General features: G+C 34.1%; 1 protein-coding gene across 1 annotated transcript in view; it reads left to right on the plus strand.

The window, feature by feature from the left end:
• LOC145245861 (protein ERGIC-53-like) overlaps window positions 1–24,908 on the plus strand; it is a 137,904-nt gene that overhangs the window by 88,509 nt on the left and 24,487 nt on the right. The window contains exons 6-9 of the mRNA XM_080107568.1: window positions 1,325–1,424; window positions 8,446–8,569; window positions 11,922–11,977; window positions 19,753–19,847. Of these exons, the coding sequence (XP_079963694.1) occupies window positions 1,325–1,424; window positions 8,446–8,569; window positions 11,922–11,977; window positions 19,753–19,847 (375 nt within the window). The remainder of the gene's footprint in view (window positions 1–1,324; window positions 1,425–8,445; window positions 8,570–11,921; window positions 11,978–19,752; window positions 19,848–24,908) is intronic.

The following is a 24,908-nucleotide window of genomic DNA, read 5'->3' on the forward strand; positions in this document are numbered from 1 at the left end:
TTTTGTCTTTTCAAATTTACATAAATAAAACCCAGAAAATCACCTAGATTCTTTAAAAAAAAAAAAAAAAAAAAAAGTGGGTGGGGGGGGGGTTCTAAGAGAGCATAAAAGTTATTGGTCCCCCAACAAAGGAGAGATTGGACAAAGTAATTCACTCTCGTTTGTCTGTTCGCACTTTTCTTAATAACCACACCTAGGATTTTTTAAAATTTTGCACAAATATTAGTCATGGTGAAAATAAATTTTTTTACTTGTGGCGGGGGACCCCGCATGCTCGGGTGTTTTTTTTTTTTTTTTTTTTTTTTTTTTCTCTATTTGTAATGAAACCTAAACCAGTTAAATTATAACAATTCTCCAAATTTGAGCAAAATAATGTTGGTTAAAAATACTGATTAACAATCTGTTGTAAATGACAGTTGAGGGTTCAGTCCTTACTACAGGTGATCATACTAAGATTAACCTAATAACACTTCTACCAAATTATGGTTGATAGAATGAGAACAATCTACTATTGTGAATGAAACAAGGGGTTCAGTTCACAATTTTGTATTTGTTCCTAAATTTAATATATAAACAGCTATATGTCTGTTGGTTTGTCTGTCTCCATATTTTCAAACTCCTCCAAAACTAAGAGTTGCAGAGCGGTGCTGGGGGCCTCAAATGATTGGATTTTTTTCTGGATTGTTCCTTTATGTGTTTTAAGCCAGTCAAAATTAAAAAAATCATAAAAAATTTTGTACATTCATCTTAGTTTATTTTTAATTTTTAATCAGTTTATATGCGTGTCACATTTGGTATAGTTGTAACATCACCAGCTTTGAATGCTACAGTTTCGGTTTCGATTCTACTCAGTTTCTGAATTTTTGAGATGAGGGTTGATAATTTGTATTTGGATTATTCAAACTAGTGTTCCCAACCTGGTAATTTACTTCGCGCCACATACAGCGTCTCGCCTTCCCAAATGGTCACTCATCTGATACTGGCCAGGCTTGATGTTGGTGATCTGGTAGGAACTGGTGTGTTAACGTGATTGTGCTGTGTGTCAAGAACCATGGTCTATGAACTGAACCTGTTACTTCAACCATAGAACAGTTGAGGTAACAGGTTCAGTTCGTAGACCTTGGAGAAAGAAGGATAAATAAAGACCTAACCAGAGGTAGGTTAGCTTGGAGTCATTTTCTTAAAGTCATCCAACACATGCCAACATATAAAATGGATGTTAAACTGAATATGATGATAAATAAATAAAAATGTGTCTGTAACCAAGTACAGAGTAATCTGTGATTTTTTTTTTTTGTCACTTATTTGTTTCTTTTGTTTTTAGTGATGGTCATGACCAACAGCTTGGTGGTTGTCTGCGAGATTTCAGAAATAAACCATTTCCTCTTCGTGCCAAGATTGAATACTACAAGAATGCCCTTACGGTGAGTATCTTTCCTTTCCCCCAAGTCATCTTTACATATTTACTTATTTGAAAAGTAAGAAAAAAATTTTTTTCTTAATGTTAAGTTTTTATCTAATAAAAGTTATTCTATGGAATGAGATCAAACCTAAATGAACTGCTGAGTAGGTTATTTTTGCTGAGGTGGTTGACCACTTCACTATTTAATAGATTCTGTTGCGATATTAAAAAAACAAAGATAAAAAGAAAAATCTGTATGATGTACGTGTCCATTATGGAATGAAGTTCTCATCAAAGAAAAATCATCCAGTAGTTATTTAATTTTTTTTTTTTTTTTTTTTTTTTTTTTTTTTTTTTTTTCTCAGAGGAAAATCAAATTTTATTCAGACAGTAGTTACAAAGATTTTAACAATTTTAACTTAAGGGAGAGAGCACCAAGGGAAGATAACTCTGTCTAATTCTTGAAGTTTGTCAAAATGCACATCAAGTTCTGATAATTTTATTAATAAATTTTGAAACGATTTTTTTTTTTTTTTTTTTTTTAAAATAACAGAAAAAAGAAAGGAATACCTAAAATTATTAAAAACTGTTAAAATTTCTTCAAATTTGTGCAAACTTCAAGAATTAGATGGAGCTGTCTCTCCTTGGCAACCCCTCTTGTAACTAAAATTGCCAATGTCTTTGTCGCGATTGTCTTAATAAAATTTGATTTTTCTCTGTAAAAAGAAAAACTACTTGAGCAAATTAAGCTATTTTTAAAAATTTTTTATTATGAGAACTTCATTCCATAACAGGCACCTACATAATATAGATTTTTCTTTATCTTTGTTTTTTAATATCCTTGATAAACTGCATATGCACCCAGATTCCTGCAACTTATGAAACACTGGAGATTGATTGATTGATCTGTACTAAGAGGGAGATGACCGCTCACCTGAATTTTTAAATAAGACGCAGACTGATGAGGTTTTCGAAGATGTCGGGAAGCATTTCTCCTTAAAACAATGTTTAAACAGCTTTGCAAGTATGGGGGCTAGTTCTGGTTGAAGCTTTTTCAGCACTATAATTGGAATAATCAATGTTTTTGATAAGCTTCGCAACATCAGCGACAGATATTTGTATGTCATATAGCATGTTTTCAGTAACAAGAGGAAATATGGGAGGTAGATGGCCCTGATTGCAAAGAACAGAATTTGTTGCAAAGTTCTTATCCTCTAGTGGTCTCTGGGCCTTGATAAGTGGTAATGCCTATGTACAAAAAAAAAAAAAGAAAAAAAAAGTTTTGCTTTGTCAGATGCTGACAAGATTCCCTCCGGCCTATTTCTAGTGGTTGTATGGTTACAAGATTCTCTTCTGAAAGAGAATAATGGTATTATAATACATAATTTTACTTCATATTCCTGTGTATTTATAAAGTTAGGTAAATTTTTGAGATGAGGATTGATGATTCATGTTATTCAGATTTATCGGACTACTGTTCCCAAAGTGTTATTTTGATAATGTGTCTGTTGATGTAACTTCCGGCCTTCTGTAGGTGTCCACAAGAGCCAGTAGCATAGTGGGTAAAATACTTTGTAAATTCAGTTGTGACTGACACTCTTCTCGTAGTTAAAGGTTCAATCATCAGTACTGGCAACATTCAAAATACAATTACAAATTACTTAGAACTTTTACCCAGTCATGGCTGATAGAACAAGAACATGCTACCCACATGGATTAAATAAAGGGTTCCGTTTGAAATTCTGTTCAGATTCCTAAGGTCGACAGATACACCTGAAGAAGGTTTGGGTTTACATTACATTGCCTGATCGTAAAATACGCTTGACTATGAGATTTTGATTAATACAGATTTTGTATTTATTATATTGGACCCAATATATAGTAATGATTTAAAAAGTTTTTTGAAAAATTGACTTGTGCGCCACCACAGAGAATCAAACCCAAAATGTTTAGCTTATGATTTACTTTTTTCTTTGACGTTAATGCCTGAGCTATGAAGACATGTTTGCTACAAGGTTAAAAATTAAAATCTGAACCAATAGCTATTACATTACGCACACATATTTATAATGCCGTTGTGGTTTTGTTTGTCTGAGGAATGGTCTTTACCAAATTCCTGTCAATTTTTAGTCTACAGACTTGAAACTTGATAAATAAGGGATTTGGACCTTTGGAACAAATTTGTTATGGCATTTAGCCGGTAAAAACAGCTACTAAAGAGTAAAAATTGAAAAAGAAATTGGCAAGCATAAGTCTACTTCAAGTGCTCTTGTATGCATGCGCAAATATACACTTATAGAGTAAAGTCGGTTAAATTTTAACATTTTCTTATCCATTTGACAATAGCTCAAATGGTAATGACTAAGGCTGGAGTGCTAAATATTTTGGTTTCAATTCTAGTTGATGGCACCTAAGTCATTTTTTTTTTTTTTTTTTTTTTACTTTTGAAATCACTACTATATATTGGGTACAATATAATAATCAATAGAGTATTGGCTCTATCATAATAAATAGAAAATTTGCATGAATTAAATATCATATTTAAGCATATTTTATGACATTGCTATGCTGAACAGCCTGCTAGTGTGTGTGTGTGTGTGTGTATATATATATATATATATATATATAATGTTTGTGTGTACAGTTTAATCTAATAAATGAATGGATCATTATGAATTCAAGAATATATTATAAAAAAAAAATATGGGCACATTATTTTATGTTTGTTAACATTAGTTAGTGCATATAAAGTTCTTATTTAGTTTTTATGAAATGAACATTACGAATTTTGGAATACATATTCTCGGCAACCCAGTGAATAACATGGGCACATTATTCTTGGTATGAATTTTACCATTGTTCTACATCAAATTTGGAACTATATCAAGTAATGCGTTTTTAAAAGGAACACTCGTGTGACCATCAAAAATTTGTATGTGCTTATGTAATGTCACAGGAACGAGCAATAAATAGGAAATCCGACTCCGCTTTTTTTTTTCTGTTTTAGCAAAAGGCATTTTTTCCAATGCCTGCTTCTGTTTTTTTAACTGTTCATTTCATTTACCATAAGATTAACAACACCCTGCCATCTCAACACCAGCTGAAAAGTCTCTTGCCACCACCACAGGGCCACACATCCATCTTACCTGCCACATGTTTTTCTTTCTGTTCACGCTGGCCATAGCATCTTCAACTTTACACCTCCATCTTCCTCGGCGTTCGTTTTTCTTCTGTTTCCGACCACTTGGAGTATTTTTTTTCTTTCTCTTTTAACACAAGTCCGTGCACACTTCCTGATTTGCATATGTGCTTTTAACGGCTGCTGCTGCTAGCCATCCATCCCTTGGCTGCTGCTGCTATTTTCACATGTGATCATGTATACTGTTACACTTGGTAAAATCCTAAACTATTTAACTTATGGAATATATATTCTAGGCAACAAACATGGTCACATTATTTGTTTTTTAACCTATACCATTTAGTAGGGGACCACCATAACCATATAATACCCACCCCCAAACCCTTAAAAGTGAACTGATGCTATTTCCTAGGACAGGTACTCTACTAGGAATAACAATACAAATAGAAAATCCGTGCTGATTAATAATCATATCTCAATACAAATTAAGCCATAATACAAATCTTAAAGTTGTAGCTGTAAATAACCATGCTACCCCTCGTCGACCCCTGAAACACATGCCATGAGCTTATTCTTCGTCATCTTGTTCTGGCTTATGTGGATTCCAACACTGGCGATTGTCGAGGGAGAAAAAAGACACTGGTTTACAGTTTGTATTTGAAGCAAGTAACTATGCAGATCATCTGCTTGTCAAAAGTCTATAGTGCCCTCTCCTCATCTGCATTTAACTTATCTCCTCGTTTGTTGTTCGGGCCAAACGTCATTTTTTTTTTCTCGCATATAAACAACTTAAATTTTTCCCCTTCTCTTTCTTCCCTCTTTTTTCCCTCCTTCCTTTCTTCCCCATTTATTTTTTGTCCCACCCCCTTTATCTCCTATCACTCATAATATCAAAAATTTTTTTAAATAAATTTGATTAAAAAACTGATAACACATGATTAATCATATTGACACCAGCAACCTCTTTGTTTCATAAACATTACGTTTCTAAGATGGATTTAATTAAAAATTTAATAAGTTAGCGTTCTCTTGATGATTAAATTATCTTTATAATCCATGTAAACTTACTTCCAACTAGATTAAAAAATATGAAACCTTAGAGTGCAGAGCTACCCCCCCCTTTTTCATGGCGACTTTTACACCTGAAGGTCAGAGGTTACATCGACCAAAACGTTGTGCAGATAACACAAGATGAGAACAGTTGTACGATTAATCTAAATAATACAAACCTCACTCTTGTCGTTCCCAAACTGATCCAATTTGTTCAATCTGATCTACCTCTGATGATTCTTGTCTGCCAAATATGTTTATTATTTAAAATTTTAGGATTTCCTGTCAAAGGTAAATATAAGTTTCTTGTAAATACAAGACTAAAAATTTTGCATTTGTTCATTGTAAGAGTTGAATAAAGCGGGATATTGTATCCTTCTGGCTCGTTGTGAGCTCAATACAAATGTCTGCGCCCATGCTGACAGTATTTATAGAAATCAGGGGAGGTCACTCTAGTTCCTTCTTGCTCAGGGGGGATCACTCTGGTTGCCTCCTATTGTCAGAGACGGATAACTCTTATACCTATATATGCCCCTCCTCCTCATGACCACAAGATGAATTATGGTGGTCATCTTCATGCACAGTAAAAAAATTTGTGACTTTCCGCGCATTTGTGGTGATAAATTCCTTGGTGTTCTAGTTTTCTGACATGGAGGTTTCCTTAATGGAAAAGGACTGACTGACTGGGTGTGCATATTCTTGCGTGGTATCATCAACTTCCAATTCTTCTTCATGCTCACTGGGCGATTCAATGTTGATGTGCCATTCGATCTCCATTGCTTCCTCAGGAAGTTGTTCCTGTGGGGGATTAGGGTTTATAGACATGTTCAAAGTTCTTGGTATGGCATAATGTGGGCCTTCTCAAAAATGGGTATATTTTATAGAGAAACCGACGGTTGCACAATTTTACTCCATTGCTCCCATCTACTCACACTTGGTACTGTCGGTTCCCATGTTTCTCTACAATCTTCCTTATCTTCATCCATCGACATGGGTAGTTTTTTTTTTTTTTTTTTTTTTTTTTTTTTACATAGGCATCACCACTTATCAAGTCCAAGACACCACTCGAGGATAAGGGTTAAAGAGTGTACGATAGAAATTGGACTATATAGTAATCGTTAGTAATGGAAATTTGGTAAATTTGTTAACTTATATTGTTTATGTTAGACTTGAAGACAACCATATAGTAGTCAGCTGGAAAGCAGGAAAACGGAAGACAATTCCATAGGCGCGCAGTTCTAAGAAAGAAACTTTGCTCATGGAATCTACGTTTAGGTTTTGGCACAGATAAAGAGTGGGGGGAAATTAGTGATTTAGTGAAAGTTTGGCGAGTGGGAGGGGCCATAGATTGGAGCTCAGCCGAGCACCTGCCATGAAAATAACTATGAAGCAAACTCGCAATATCTCTTCTGTGAGAAAGAGGTTGCAGGGAAGAGAAAAGGACATCCCCTACGAGGCTATGAAGTCTATTTTTAACTCTATCAAGGCAGGATAAGTCCTTTCTAGTAGATCCTGCCCAGATGTGGCAACAGTACTCCAACCTTGGACGTATCTGGCTCTTATATAGATAGAGAATTGCATCAGCAGTGAGATATCTATTGGATCGATAGAAGGATCCCACCATTTTTCCAGCGGCCTTGGCTACGGATTTAATGTATCTGTTTCATTTAAGATCAGGAATAAAAATAATTATTAAATTTAAAAACTAAAAAAAACAAATGTGGTGTCTCTAATGAGAGAGAGAGAGTGCAATCAGTTAATCACCCTCTTTCCTCTTCTCACTTATGCTTTGTCGAAATCTTTCTTTAACATCAACAAAGCCACTGCATATATATAGAGAGAAAAATAAGACAATAAAATTACAAATGGATAACGCTAAATATTAATGAAATGTTTAAAAAAGTTATGCAAATTAGGCACTCAAATAATGCCTTTAGCTCTTCTTTTTAGCATTTTAAAATATTATGCTGTATTATTTAACATCAAACTGTTATTTAATTCATTAGGTCCCATAGTCCTGTAATAGAACATCAAATAATTTCTTTATAAAATCTATAAGATAATATATAATAGTACTGCTTACTGTGTAATTACTCTAAAAAAAAAAAAGGATAAACTTCATCTATATTTATTAACTTATCCCTAAGAGTTGTTGGAATCTTAAAAATTGTTAAATTTGCTAAAATTCTATTCGTTTGACGTATGGACTTATATAAATGAATCTTGCAATAGTAAGCCACTAGCTTATTGTCAAAAGTGCAATGTAATTCGTTTTATGAACGGCTTTGGTCCTTACTATGAATGTGTAGATTATATCTTGAATGTAAAGCCTTTTGATTTCTACACTATATCACATGTAACTAATGTCCTATTTATAGGTGGCCCTTGATATGACCTTAAACTATATCCGATGGTGAGGCCCCAGCTTGAAGGCTTTGGAGAATGTAGAGCCACTCTTTAATTGCCATTGCTCCCAGGTTCACTCTGACCCGGAGTGGTAGTACCTGTTAGGGTCCCAACTATCCCAACTTGTTGAAAAAAAGCGAATATATTCTATTAAAAAAATTTTCTTTAAAATCACTGGATTTGGCATTAAATAACCTCAAAAGAGTTGATATGCTATAAAACAACCAACCAACCTATTTATAGGAGTCAATATTTTGCTCTTTGAATAAAATTTAAAGAAAAAAAAAAAAAAAAAAAAATTCAAGTTGTCACACCCATTTTTACTCAATAGTAAAAAAAATTTAGTTATCCTATGATTTAATGGATTAATACAGACATGTTAAATAAAAACAAAAAACTTTTGGATTTACTCATTTAAATAAATTATTAAAAATCTTTTCTTTTGCAGTTATTCATCAACAATGGCATGTCCAGTAACCAAGAGGAATATGAGCTATGCATGCGGACGGAAGGTGTACAACTTCCCAAAAATGGCTTCTTTGGAATAACCGCTGCCACTGGAGGATTGGCAGGTTTGTACCATTGGAATACAAAAACAATTATCACATCATTTGCATCTTGACTTGCTCCTGCATCATTTTATTTTATTTTTTTTTTTATTCCATTTTTGTATTTACTTGATATATATTGGTGCTTATGCGTTATAATTGGATATAAAAAAAGAATGCATTTTAAGTAAAAACTTATGTAATTACATGTTATGTTGAAATTAGTAAAAAAATTGCCAAAATTTACAAAAGATAAAGTAGAAAGTCTGCTAGAACTATTTTTTTTTTTTTTTTTTTTTTTATATAAAAAAAAAAAATTATTGTATATTTTCAACCGGCCATTTTCTAATTTGAAATAAGTTAACTGAAAACAAAGGAGATAAGTCTGTTATACAGAATTGATCGCAATAGAAACAAAATAAAACTATTTTATTTGATAGATTTAAATTTTTCTTGTAATTATTTTTTATTTGATCACTTTTTTGTAAGTTTTCAGAATTTTTTTTTTACTAATTTTGACATTACATATAATTATTTTTTTTTTTTTTATATATCCAATTATAACTTTTTTTCCTTGCATTTTCACTTCAAACAAGGCACAGTGCCACTTTGATGTAGGAGGTTACTATCTGGAACATAATTTACTATAAGAGCTAAGCAGCAAGATGTCGGTTTACATTACACTTTAATTTCTGCATGTCAGTACAGTCAGGGAAACAGGAACCCAGAAGGGGATTCCAAAGTCTTGTAGTCCTAGGGAAGAAACTATTAAAGTAGGTTTTCTTACATCTGGAGATTTCTACTGTGTAGTGATGGGATTTTGCTGCTTGTCTGGTTTTTCGGGGCTATTTACGTCGAGGGGGGTATAAAGGCTTGTAGTTCATTGGAGCATCTACTATTAAAGTACTTGTAAAACCGACAGAGGTATGCAACATTTCGTCAATGGGACAGTGGTTGAAGCCTAGCTGATAGTGCGGGACCTATTAGGTTGGCAACTCTCTTTTGAACCCTGTCTCCTGTCTAAGAGGGAGAGACTAGTAGCAGATGCACCAGCCCAAGTGTGGCAACAATACTCCATACATGGGTGAATGGTGGCCTTGTAAAGGTATAGGATACTCTCAGACGTAAGTAACTTTCTAGTATGGTAGAGAGAGCCCACCTTCTTTACAGCAGCCTTGGCAAGGCACTCAATGTATCTGTTTCAACTCATATTCCCCATGAATGTTAAGCTAAGGAGTTTGAACGAATTACTTTTAAGTAATGTATCATTTGCCATGGCGATTAGTGATTGAGAAGGTTTCTTGTAGTTATTAAAGGAAAGAAGCTTAGTCTTTGCAGCATTGGATGTGACCATCCCATTTTTGTCCCCATTTCACCACTGACCAGAGGTCTTCCTCTATGGTTTCTGCTATTGCCTGGGATACGTGTTCAATTATAATGCACAAGCACATTTTTTTTTTATATATATTTTAGATTATTGTGTCTTTGAAGCATATGGTCATTCAACTGTTTCTTTTTTATGTAGTCTTTGGTTTTATTAGATTCTGAGACATCTTTCTAATTGCATTGTTATTATTCTCATAGCCATGACAAAATAGAAGTGTGAATTTTATATTATCGCCTGTAGTGAAGATTTAAACTTCAATCTTTAGAAAGATATCACTAACTGATTATTACTTAGAATGAGAAGTGTTGGTTAGTGTGAACAGTCTTGTAATATGTTGTCCTTCTTTTGGAGAAATATGAAAAATGCTGTGTTATATTATGAAGCTATGCAAGTTCTCTTTTTTTTTTTTCTTTTTTTTCCTTTTCTTTTTTAATACAGAAAAAGTTGGATTACTTAAAATTGTTAGAGCCTCTCATATGTGAATTTTCAGCTTATTTTTAAAACAAAATTGGCCTTTGATTTTTTTTTTTTTTATCTCTCTTAGGATAGTTCTCTCTGAAAACTAAAACTGTTAATTTTGCTGTGAAGGATAAGACTTCAGGCAATTCATGATGGGGTCGTTGAGTTGGATGACTTTTGTTTGATCAAAAATGATTTCCTGTTTTCCTCACATACGTTACTCAATGAGGGTAGAGAGGGGGAGTTGCTAAAATCGAATAATTATTAAGAATATATAGATATATATATATATACATACACTTTAAAATAGAAAATATACAATATCACAAAAACTTTCATAAGTTTGCATTTATGATGTCATGGATGGCAACTCTTAGGTATAATATATTTTAAAATATAGTTATAAACCCCCTTTATAAAATTGAAATTGAACCCTACTGACAGAATTGAGAAAAGGCGGCCAACTAGTGCATGCGCCTCATTTTGGCTCTCCGTTGTAGAATACTCTTATGACTACTGATTATGACAGTTCACCAACATAGCTTCATAAAGACTTAATTTCCTTCCATTTAAATGTTAAATTGTCTGGGTTTGAAACTAACAGAAGTTGAAGAAAAAAGTTGTTTGTGTAACCCTATCTCTACACATCTACAGAGCCATAGCCCCCAGATTAGAAAATTTTTACTAATGTTTAACTACATTTCTGTTTATCGTAATTATCAGTCTTATATGACTCAATCTTTTTGGTCTTGGTCCAAACATATTTACATATGTCGTAAGGTATTTTTGTATATATAAAAATCGATACTAAATAAATATATCATTCTACTTATTATCGAGCACTATTATATAAACATAGCAATGTTCGCAGGATTGTTTGTCGAACCTTTACGAACAAGCTACACTAGTAATAGTGTGTGTTTATGTAACGTTCATAACTTCCACTCGTTCAAACACTCTGGATTGTTAGCACCAAAATTGTGCGTTTTTCAGCTGGCAAGAATTGTCACCTTATATGTATACACATATACACACACACATTGTATGTAATGATTGTGTAAGCGTGAAAAACAAGTGTCTATAGATATGAATGAATGTGTGTGTGTGTGTGTATATGTGTATACATATATATAATTTTAGAAGTTGGCTAATAAGAATAAAATGCACTATATCATAAAATGAAAATTTGTGGAGAAAGAATGCATGAAAGACAGAAAGGGAGAAATAAAAACAAACAGGTGATTTGATCGATTTCGTTTGGATTAACAAATGTCTTCAGGAAAAAAAAAAAAAAACTTCACTTTTTCTGGAGATGTTCATTGATCCAAAGAAACAAACTATTCAATCTTCTGTCTGTCTTTTATTTATTCCTGTGTTCATTTTTTTTTTACCTTTTCTATTTGGTGTGTATATGAAAGAAATGAAACAAAAATTGCAGGATCAATTTTTTTTTTTTTTTTTTTTTTTTTTTCTTTTTTTTTTTCTTTTAATTGTGACTTCAGAATGAGTAGTTGGCCTTATGTATTTCAGATGACCATGATGTCCTTGCTTTTCTGACCCATTCCATGCACCCCCCTGCTGACCAGGTAGGAGCCTCATCTCCCTCAATTCATCCATGCATGCCCTCTTTTTCTTTCTTTCTCTCCTTATTAATCTGGACCTCTGCACTTGATGTTTTTTGCTTTCAGTAATCTTGTTTGTTTCAGAATCAACTACACTGGAATGGTATTGCCCTTCTATATATCTGCTACATAGCAAGGATAGCAAAATATGTTAGTCCAATGCTCTCTTATATAGTCTTGTCTATTAAAGAGGTAGTCATCTTTATCTGTCTTGTTGTAAAATGAGATGTCCACAGCTAATACATAACTTCATCTCGTTTATAAAAACGTACATGATCTGGTATACAAAATCTTATCAAGAAGACGCAACGCATGTTTTTTCCGATTCATAGATCTATCAATGTTATCTCTCTCCAATCAGGATATCGCAAAACTATACTAGTTAATCAGCCAACGTTGAAGAACATATCAAGAGTCTGCTTCCCAATGGACTACAGCATAGTCATCTTCAAGTTTAATGTAAACAAATACTTGTCGAGCCATCCTCTTCAAAAATCAAGTCCTTATAGGTGATCTTCTGCTCATTCCACCCACTGTTTGAAATCCTGTTCGTCATCGAACGAACAATTCTTTTAACACTTATCCTTGAGTGGACCCCAGGACTTGATAACTGGTGACTCATCAGTACTAAAAAGAAAACCCCCAAAACTTTCCTACTTTCCTATCCTGTCTATGTCTTGGCGTCTTTCATTACTGTTTGAACCTTGGTGTGCAATTTCTTATGTTCTATATGTAATAAAATGTGTTAATTTTTATCCCATATGACAAAGATGCTAAAATGTTAATTGAAGGAATTATTTGATGCCGGGGGGGGGGGGAACTTATAGTCTCCCTTTTGAAGACAATGGGCTTATACTAAAAAAGGTAACGTTTGTAAGCCCAATAAACTAAACAAAATCCTTTAAATTATCGACTGCGGACTGTTTATTTATAAAATATACATCTGCAAAAGAAATAAATCTTCAAATGATGTACAGTAATTTAATTTGTTTCATGACTGCCATATCATTTCAAAATAATTATCGTTTGATTTACAAGAAACAAAATCCGTTTCAAGGGTAATAAATTTACCTAAAGCAAGCTCAAATTATGTTCAAATCACAGTCAACAATCGCTAAAAGATAAATACAACAGCGATGACATGGAACTTGATATATAATGATAAATGTTAATAAAAACAATAAAAAAAATAGCTGTACTCACCGCCTAGGCGAGTGTTAGCATACAGGATGCATGCAAAGAGGAGTTAGAGAGAAACAAGGTTACTACACAGGATATGATAATTAAAAAGGGGCAAGATTATACACAATTAAAAACCTGAACTTATTAAATGCTTAATATTTAAGTTTTAATGTAATAGAAAGGATAAATAAAAAAAAAATGAAGAATAAAATTGTTACCAACTTACTATGGATACAGGGATGAGCAGCCAAGAAAGGTGAGCTAGGAGGAGGAGGGGCAAGGATAAAAGAATGAGACACTCTAGCCTACAATATCCGCACATATGCACACTTTTTTTTTTTTTTTTTTCTTGCTTTCCATTTTTTTTTAATTTTTTTTTTTTTTTTAAATTTTTCGGTGTTGCATGATTTTTGTAATCATATCTTAGGGCATAAATATTTTTTTAAATCGTATCGTGGTGCATTTATACCTCAGAATGATGTGCAAAACTATGGTAGGGGATGCAAATCTCTAAATGCACCTCTTAAACCTCCACCTCCTTTGAAATTTCAAATATGTTCTATTTTGATGAAATTTATCCGTATAAAATTCTCTGGAGAAGACAATGGAACTGGTCCTAAATCCGTAAATTACTCTCTGTATGTCGAATATCTATATGTCCTCCATCTAAGTGAATTGTTGGGGCAGCACCCCCTTTAAACTTTAAGTATGTATATCCAATTCTAATGAAATTTATACATTAATTCAAAGTTTTCCAACATTTCAGTTTATTCTGATTATATTAGAAGGCAAAACAAGATGAATCGGTTGAAAGAAAAAAGTAATATTGTATTATAAGTATAGTGAAAAAGTACAAGTAGTGACCCTCATTCAAGTCTTAGCTAAGTCAGTTTCCTTTGCTAATAAATCATGAAATTATCCTTTTTCTTTTTTCCTTTTTTTTTCCTTTTTTTTCCTTTTTCTTTTTTTCCTTTTTCTTTTTTCCTTTTTCTTTCCTTTTTCTTTTTTTCCTTTTTCTTTTTTTCCTTTTTTTCTTTTTTCCCTTTTTTCCTTTCCTTTTTTCCTTTTTTTTCCTTTTCTTTTTTTCCCTTTTTCTGTTTTCATTTTTTTCCCCTTTTTCTGTTTTCCTTCCCCCCCTCTTTTTTTTTCACCCTTTTTTTTTCCTTTTACTTCTCATGCATGAGGTCTGGCTGGTGATGGTAATTGGTCTTTATGGTTTTGGAAGTTGAATAATTAAGCTATAATTTTGTTACTAATGGAACCAAATTTTTATCTAATTTTAAGTTAATGTCTTTATTTCTATTTATAAAATTATTGGACGGATAATAGCTTCCAAAACTTTCAATTTTTAATATTAGGATTTACACAGAATTTTGAAGCCAGTTTAAATGCTTCCAAATTCCTTTCAAATTGTCAGACAGTCACAAAGGAATTCATTCTTAAAGTACTAGGTTGGGGTGAGTGTCACAGGAGATTAGAAATAAACTTGCCTTTTTAAAGAGAAGGTAAAGCCAGGGAGATATTATCGTTGATGGAGATCAAGAAGAGAGTTGGACCCAGGATAGACCTGTGAGGGACTCCAGTATTAATACTCTGAGCTTCTGATTTCTGCCCATCAACCACTACTCTTATGAACCTAACAGAGAGAAATGATTTAATAACACTGGCCAACACAATATTTTTGGCAGGCAAAGTAAGACTGGTTTCTGGGGGTTTCAAGGGCGCTGAATCCGAATCTGACATTAGTATTTTTGAATTGGCTCTAGTTTTTGAGATATCACAGGGGGGTCGTTTGTCTGAAATCACCCATTCGCGACCATAGCTAAACGTACAAAAAACGGCTAAATAGTGCATGAATGTCAGATATTGATTATTATGATAATCTTAAACCACAAAGACAGTGTAAAATCTCAATCTAACAAGTTAAGTTAGATATAACATCATTTCATTTATCCTATAACTGAACACTTTTCATAGATTTCGAGGATATACAAAAAATTTGCTAAAAATTTGCTGAATTTTAATTCTCTAAGTGAAAAAAACATTTACATGATCAGTTATATATCATAAATAAATGCAAAGCATTATACACTAGATTCTTAGTTACAATGAACACACAAAACAATATTTTATTCACAAAACTAAAATTGACGTTTATACGATTTTCGCTTGTGAGCAACTTTTGGGCAGTCTCTCAAAAGGTTCCAGCAGTAGTCTGCCATCATGTGCTCATCCCATTTGCCTTGATACATCTCTTCCATTGTTTTGAGGTCTTGATGGAATCTCTCTCCCTGCTCCTCACTGTAATCACCAAGATTACCAGGAAATCTGTCGAGGTGGCTAAACAAGAAATGAACTTTAATGCTCATATTTGCCCCTAGTTTTCCGTATGCAGTAAGCATCTTACGGACCAATTGCTTGTAATTGTCAGCTTTGTGATTTCCCAAAATGTTTGTCATTACATCTGTGAAGGACACCCAAGCATTTAACTCAACCGTGTTCATATGATTAGTGAAGTCAGAATCCCTCATGAGCGTTCGAATCTGAGGTCCATCGAAGATGCCACCTTTAGCTTTTTCGATGGAAAGACCTGGAAATTGCCTGCATATGTACTTGAAGCAATCCGCATCCTTGTTCAACGCCTTAACAAACTGCTTCATGAGCCCTAGTTTGATGTGCAATGGAAGGAAGATGATTCTATCCCTGGGTACCAAAGGCTCATTGATGACGTTGGCTGTGCCGACTTCGAGACTTTCTCGTTCTGGCCAGTTCTCCCTTCTCCAGTGCTGGATTCTTGCTCTGCTATCCCACAAACAAAGAAAGCAGGGATACTTTGTGTATCACTTTGCTGACCAAGCAGAAAATTCACCATTTTCAAGTCCACACAAATCAGCCATTTATGAGTGTTGTAATTCAGCTTTTCAAGAACAAATTTGATAGCATCATACTCTTCTTTCATCTATGAAGAGACGCCAATCTGCTGAGTCATATGATGAGATCCCCATGCAGTTAAGAAGTGCAGAAACGTCATTACAAAAGACCAGGTCGTTTTCTTTAGAAAAGAAACGAAGCAAGCTGCCTTCCCTTGTCCTATAGTATGTTACTTTTGTGCCAGAATCAAGAATGTTTTTCTCTTGGAGTCGTGATGCAAGAACTTCAGACTGCTCCTTCGACAAACAAAGGTATCGCACTAGGTCATTAAGTTCAGATTGATTGAAAAGCTGGGGGCCATTTGAGGGTTCTTCATAGTCACTACAGCTATCATCACTTGATATTGAAAGATCAGCTGGAATCTCTTCGGTTTCATCGATTTCAGGCAAACTGGTGAAAACAGGCACAGGTAGATCCTCAGAGTGCGCAACAGGACGGATAGCAGAATCCAGGCTCGGATACTGCCAATTTGCTTTCTTGTGCTTGTTAAACCCCGTCATGTCATTGAGACAGAAGTAGCAGTCATCAAAATGATTGTTGGGCTCTCTCCACACCATTGGTACAGCAAATTTCAACTTCAGCTTACCGTTGGTCCAACCGCGGAGACTTTCTACACAGGTTTTGCACACCATATGTGGGGCCCAAGACTTGTCTTGGTCACCAAGTATCATATCGAAGTATGCTTTGTACGCCCTCTTGACAAAGTCTGTAATATTCCTCTTTTGTTGTGCCATCACATACTGTCCACAGATGTAACAAAAGACATCCGGTTAATATCTGCAACATCTTCTAGAAGAACTCATTTTCTCTCTGGAACTCATTTTCAACTGTGGAATTAAAAAGAAAATTCTTAATTACTGTTTAATTTATACTGCAACTATATTATGGAACATGTTATAAAGTAATTACAGTATATAATTATATAAAAATTCTCCCTATATAAATAATTATATAAAAATTATCCCTGAAATACTTCAATATATACATAATCATTATAATGATTCAATAATATCAGAAAATTATTATTTACTGCTTCTATATTGAAGTATTTCAGGAAGAATTTTAGCAGTTTAGGCTTATTTGGGGTTATCAGTATATTCTAAACTAGAGCCAATCTGGCAAAACCAATGTTATATTCGTAATCAGCGACCTTCAAAACCCCAGAAAACACTCCTAGATGGTCTGCCAAAGAAAAAAAATAAAAATTTGTTGACCAGTGTAATTGAAGACATTTGTAACTTTACAACTGAATTTTACCAAGTATATTATTCAGTATGCCACAGGGACCTCAAAATACAATGGCGAACTACTTAAGACTTCTTTCCAGTCATGCTACCTCTGTGAATAAAATAAAGGGTTCCATTCAAAATTCTATGCAGATTCACGACTTGTACAGGAAGATTTCTAAGTTCGACAAGATATGCTTGAAGAAAGTTGCAGATGACATCAACTGAAACTTTGAAAATAACACTTGAGATGAGAACATCAGTTCAAATAATATGTATTTTTTTTTTTTTTTTTTTTTAATTACATTTTCACCCCAAACAAGGCACATTGCCACTTTGGTATAGGGGGCTACTATAAGAGGCAGCAGCTACTGGGGCACTATGTTGGGATTTGGGCAGCAAGATGTTGGTTCACTTTACACTTGAACTTCTGCATGTCAGTACAGTTAGGGAAGCAGGGACCTGGAATAGAATTCCAGAGTCTAGCGGTTCTGGGAAAGAAACTACTGGAGTAGAAAGATCTTTTACATCTAGGGATCTCTACTGTGTGGGGGTGGGATTTAGCTGCCTGTCGGGTTTGTCGAGGGTGTCTACGTCGTGGGGGCACAAGTGTCTGCAGTTCGTCAGAGCATTCACCATTAAAATACTTGTAGAACAGGCAGAGGGATGCAACGTTTCATTGATGGGATAGAGGCTGAAGCTTAGATGCCAGTTCAGGGCCTATCAGGTTTGCGACTCTCCTTTGAACCTTGTCTAGGAGCGAGAGACTAGCAGCAGATGCACCAGCCCAAATGTGACAACAATACTCCATACATGGGCGAATGGTGGCCTTATAGAGGTATAGGATACTTTCAGGTGTCAGTAGTTTTCTAGCACGGTAGAGAGAGCCTACCTTTTTCACAGCGGCCCTGGCAATGTTTTCAATATAATTGTTCCAACTCATGTTTCCTGTGAACGTTAGGCCAAGCAGTTTGAAAGATGTACTCTCAGACAGGGAGTCACTGGCCATTGTTATTGGTGGCAGAGAAGGTTTTTTGTAATTATTGAAGGATTATCAATCCTCGTCTCAAAAAATTGAGAAATGTAATAACTCCAAAATATTTGATATGTTGTAAAATAAATCAACTAAAGCAACAAGCTTACAATTTTTTTATAAACTTTGATAAGATTCCGTTCAATTTGCATAATGTTATGTTCAATGCTTGTATGTTTATCAAGATGTGAATGGATTCTTTTTCTAAGTTCCCTTTTATGACCAGGCAATAGTATTGTTGCTTGACTTATATGGCTATTGTAAATAAAGGATTGAATAAATCATCATCATTTGTCTTTTAAGTATGTTTTTTAAATGAAATATGATTACCAAACGAAGATATTCATTGTTTATCTGTGTAGCGAACAGATGTTTAAAACTCGAAAGATAAAACAAAAAAAAAAGAAACTTTTATAAACATTTGCTTTTGTTATCTTTTGTAATCTTATATATATAAAAAAAAAATCAGATGTTCCCCTATTTCAATGACCAGAATAGCTTTCTTAACAAAAGGTTGGGTTCTTGTTCATAATTCCCTCTAAAGACCAAAAATCCAGAAAAATCTCTCTGATGGAATGAGATCATATTCCAAAAATCATATAAATTGATCAAGTATTTTTTTTTCTTATCATGAAAATAATTTTTTTTAATGATTTTAAACGATTAATGGGAAATCGTAGAAGATATTACAAGGCTAACTTCATCTCTATTTCTGGAGAGTTTTTTTAGGGTGAGACGACAAGTAATGAATTTCAAGATGGTGACATGAGTTTCTTCTCGCTTAATCATAAAATTTAATTTTCTTAGTGCTGTGGGAACTCACCCATGCACTAAAGATGAACCTTCCCGAACTGTATAAATTAACCGAGAGGTACAACTTGCGAGATGGTCAGTGTAATTTTGTAGTTCGCCATCTTGGTGGTATTTACTGTGAAAAAACAGCATATACAATGCTGTTTTTTTTTTTTTTTTTTCAATATATTTTACTTTTTCTAACACATTTCCATGTCTGTTTTCCTTAGTAATCCTTCCATGGCCACAACACTTAGTTATTAAATAAAACTACAAAATACAGATCTTTTTCTTTATTTTTGTGTTTAATATGGGGGAGGGGTGGGGGTCTAGCCAAGATCCAAATAGATTTGTATAGCTTAAATGTCTTTTGTTTTTCTTGCTAACATCCCACTAAACTAAATTTCTTTTAGTAAAATTGATAAAATCTTCGAGTATTCAACTTGTTTCTCGTTTTAATTTAATATTTGTTTCTTCCAAATACGTCTGCATTGTATAAACTAAGTTTATTTATTTTTGTTCATTCTTTTTCTTTTTTTAATTTTTTATTTTATTTATTTGTTTTGTTTTCACAGTTGGCTGCTGACCCGAAAGTCTCAGAGGATGAGAAAAAGAAATTAGAAGAAGAATTTCAAGAATATTATAAAAAACTCGAACAGGATAAAGAAGAGTAAGTCTTGTTTTTCTGTTTTCCCACAAGAAATACAGTTTTGGTAAATAAAAATCCAACGAAGTGTAGACGATAAAATAAACAACAAAAATGAATATATTTACAATCGCATTTCAAAAAGATCAGGAAGTTTCTGTAGTAAATCTCAAATGTGATAGCTCAGCACAATACAGAGCATACATAAGAGTGAAATTAAAAAAATCCGACATAAACTTAATCCAGTCCCATAAATTTATTTCAACCCAGTGCAGGCCTAATCAGATGAGACAAACTAGTAAGGTCTGTAGCTGACTTTCAAGTCCATTACAGATTTGACTTGTTTGTCTCGTCTAGCTGAGTCTGGAGACCTGACTATTTCGTCTCGTTTGATGATTGCCTGCTGGAGGTTGAAATCAATTTGAGATTAGACTAAGTCTGTTAAATTTTTTTTTTCCTTTTTAACCTTATCTTCAAGAGGATTGAAGAAATAATGAAGGATTCTTTAAATGGCGACTTATCAAAATTAAAAAAAAATCAACATTTCAGATAGAGCTTAAGTATATTAAGACAATTATCAACAAAACAAAATGTACTGATGCATATAAATTTATTTATCAGTTCAAATGACTGGAGATTGTATTGGAGGGTGATTTTTATATATTTATATTTTCATCCGTATATAGTTGAATTTTCTTTTATAATTGTAGAGGCCCTGTTGGTGGGGCATTAGAATACGCCGTCTGCCCCCCCCTGCAGAGAGTAAATGTCTCTCAATGAGGCCACCTGTTGGCCGTGGGTGGCAACCCGTGATGACTAGGAAAAGGATCCTGATGGCTGAGCAACTGATATCTAGAGAAAATAAAGGTATCAATTGCAACACTCCACTTTGGCCTCGTACTAGGCTAGACGGGTGGTCGGAGAGGCCCGATCTGATCAATCGGCTGGTCAGGTCACGCCCTAACGTCTATCATTAAAAGCCCAGTCAAAATAAGAGAAAACCTAAAATATTAAATAATAATCTCCTCTTATCAAATACAAGACAGAGAAACAATCAAACATCGTTTCTATAATAGATGTTAGAAGGCGCTGGCTAAGGGTCAATTGGTAAGTGAGGAACTCAAATCCAGACATGGCTGATAACCACAACATTTATTCACTAATGATTTGGGTAGTGTAATAAATCTGGCAACAGGTGCTCAGGATTTCCCACTTGACCAAGTATACTGTCTTGTGTAGCCCTGACATTGTCGAGGCGAATGGGTTTCCCCCTTGACAGGTCCCAATATCGGACTCCGAGGTGGGTGGGGAACACAGACAAAAAAATTTCTACTTAAGTCAATATCCAAACAAGCCAAAAAACCCAAATGCGCCTTATCTGATTCAGAAAAAGAAGAAAGCCCGGAATTCCCCAGATTCTACGTTATAGAATCACTAGAGGAAACCCTGATGGCTAAACTCGCTCCCTTTTTAATAGAAAGAGTATTATCAAATAAAATTAAACCTAAATCAGTTAAAAAACTGAAAGATGGGAACCTGTTGATTGAAATAGAAACCAAAACCCAAAGTCTTAACTTGGAGAAAATGAAAACATTCCAAAACATTAACATAAAAACATCCCCGCATAAAAATCTTAACTAATCTAAAGGAATAGTTTGCAGCAGAGAATTAGCACTTGCCTTCTCTGAAGAAATACAAAAGGAGCTAAATAACCAAGGGGTTATCAGTTACAAAAGAATAACTATTAAAAAATACAATGGAAAGATAGCAACTAACACATACATATTTACATTCGATACCCCTAAAATACCCCCCAAAATTAAAATTGGTTATACCATCGAACCAGTGGAAATCTACATACCCGACCCTCTGAGATGTTACAAATGGCAGAAATTTTGGGCATCATAGAGATGTAGAGGACACCCCACGTGTGCTAAATGTGGCACCAAAGAAATAAATCATAACGAACAGGAATGCCAGGAGATAACATGCATTAACTGCCAAGATGAACACTCCGCTTTTTCAAAAAAATGCGAAAGATGGAGAAAAGAAAAAGAAATTCTAGCCACTAAATATAAACGTAACATCTCCTATCCAGGGGCAAAACAAATAGAAGCACTCACCAAAAACCAAATCTATGCAAAAATTACTGCAAAATCAAACACCACCAATCAACTCGACAAATATCTTAAACTTATTGAAAAACTTATAAACCTAGAACCTAAGGAATTGCTTAATTTCCAAAAGAAACTAAAAATAATTCACTCCCATAAAATAGAAAAACTAAACCAGAAACAAAAGAAAACAATAAAATACTTATTTCCACCCAAACCCAAACCACCCCTCTTCAAAACCAAAACTTCAAAGAACAAACCTTCCCAAAACCAAACAACAAACGACCAAATCAAAAAACCGAAATATCCCCCAAAAATCAAACTGAACAGGAAGACGAAATGGAAACGGAACAAATAGAAATCGCAAAATAAGAAACCCCTCCTCAATCACTGCCCAAACAAAAGCAAAAACAAAACAATAACAAAATAGACAACAGGTCCCATTCAAATTCCAGATCTAGAATCCTGAATAATAAAGCCAAAATGAAAGACCAAACAGAAGATAAATCAAAAACGGAAAAAAACAAAAAATTACGACCAGACGGAAACCCTCAACAACCTGCACATAGTTCTCAACTTTCAACAACCCAAAAGGCTAAAACCCAAAACCAAGTCGAAGCAACAGAAAAAATGATCACAGATAATCAAAACCTCAACATAAATGACCCATAAACCAATCTTCATCCAATGGAATATAAGAGGTAAAAAGACTAACCTTGATGAACTAGACCTTCTCATTGCATCTTATCACCCAGCAGTTATAGCTCTCCAAGAAACCTACAAAAAATCCCAGAAAACACTCTGCATAAAACAATATACTTCATATGACTACATACATAAACAAAGAAATAGGGCATCCGGTGGAGTATCCATCTTAATAAACAACAATATAACTCAAAGTGAAACCAAGTTGAATACATCTCTCCAAGCAGTTGCAGTTACCATCAACCTAAAAAAAGAACCCTAACAATCTGCTCCCTATATCTATCACCAAATGAAAACTTAAATAAAACAGACTTAAATAAATTAACTCAACAGCTGCCCAAGCCATTCATTCTCATTTCAACAGCCACCATGAACTATGGGTGATTACAACAGCCACAGTGAACTATGGGGAAATGAAAAAACAAACAGAAGAGGCCAAATTATTGAAAATTTCTTAGATGAAAACCGTCTATGCCTCCTCAATAATGGAGCTAACACTTATCTACACCCAGCTACTGGAACATCCTCTGCCATCGACCTCACTATATGCGACCCGTCCATCTTCCTAGATTTTAACTGGAGAGTCTGAGAATACTTGTGGAAGTGATAATTTCCCTATTATCCTCGAAAACTCAAATCCTCATCCCCCAAAAAAATAAAACACTCTGGAATATCCATAAAGCTAACTGGGAAAAATTTCAAAAATTATGCTCATCAAAACTAAACCCTGAATCTAATCCCAGTAATGAAGACCATCTTCTCTATTTCACTAAAACCTGAACATCTATAGCAGAGGAATGCATACCTAAATCTTCTCCCTCAACAAAATTTAACAAACCCTGGTTTAATGACCAATGTAAAGAAGCTATAAGAGTACGGCGTGCAGCTCTAAGAAAATTCAACTCTCACACAACCAAAGAAAATTTATATTTCTTCAAAAACTATAGAGCCAAAATCAAACAAATTATCAAAGAATCCAAAAAAACTACTTGGAAAAATTATATTTCAAAATTAAATTCAAACACTAAAACAATGTGGGACATGATCAGAAAGATATCAGGAAAATATGACAGTAATCTAATAAAACACCTCACCATAAACAATGTAAAACTCACAAATAAAAAGGACATTGCAAACCACATAGCAGATACCTTCTCACAAATTTCATCCCCCAAAATTTAGAAAGAACTTTCCAAAATATTAAACAAGAAGAAAAGAAAAATATCAACTTTCAATCAGAAAATACGGAAAACTATAACCTGCCTTTTTCGATTACAGAACTCCAAGACTCACTAGCCAAAACCCATAACACAGCTGCTGGCCCAGATGAAATTCCCTATGAGTTTATAAAACAATTGCCAAAAATTTCTCTTGCATTCCTACTTAATATATACAATAATCTATGGAGAGCTAGCAACATTCCTACACTCTGGAAACAGGCCACTATTATCCCTATTCCAAAACTCCAAAACACAACAGATCACCCAAACCAACCAAATACCATGACAAACCAAACAAACTTCCGACCAATTGCTTTAACGAGCTGTATTAGCAAAATACTAGAGTGTATGATCAATAAAAGATTAACATGGTACCTTGAAACCAACAATCTAATAACCAACCTACAAACAGGATTCAGAAAAGGAAGAGTGACAATTGACCACCTTATTCGACTCAAAACATTCATACGTAAAGCTTTCCTCCAAAAAGAACATCTCACTGCAGTTTTCTTTGACCTTGAAAAGGCTTATGATACCACGTGGAGATATGGTATAATGAGGGACTTAAAAACACTCGGCTTAAAAGGAAGATTACCCCTGTTTATTGACAACTTCCTAAAAAACAGAACTTTTAGAGTCCTTTTAAATGACACTTTCTCAGACTCAAAAGAACAAAGAATGGGAGTTCCGCAAGGATGCATCCTTTCTACCACATTATTTAACATTAAAATTAATAACATCACAAAATGTTTTACCCCTGGTATAAAAGGCTCACTATATGTGGATGATTTCTTGATCTGCTAAAGATCAAAACACATCCATACTATAGAACGTCAACTTCAACAATGCCTAAACAAAATAAGCAAATGGACCACAGGAAACGGCTTTAAACTATCAAAAGAAAAACCAAATGTCTACATTTCTGCCATATACACAAAATGCATAATGATCCAACTCTCAAACTCTATGATACAGAAATCGCAATAGTCAAACAACATAAATTCCTTGGCGTTATATTTGATCATAAACTCTCCTTTATCCCACCT

The sequence above is a fragment of the Euprymna scolopes genome, chromosome 23 (genome assembly GCF_053919585.1).
Source record: "Euprymna scolopes isolate OS-2025 chromosome 23, ASM5391958v1, whole genome shotgun sequence".
Classification (NCBI taxonomy): Eukaryota; Metazoa; Mollusca; class Cephalopoda; order Sepiida; family Sepiolidae; genus Euprymna; species Euprymna scolopes.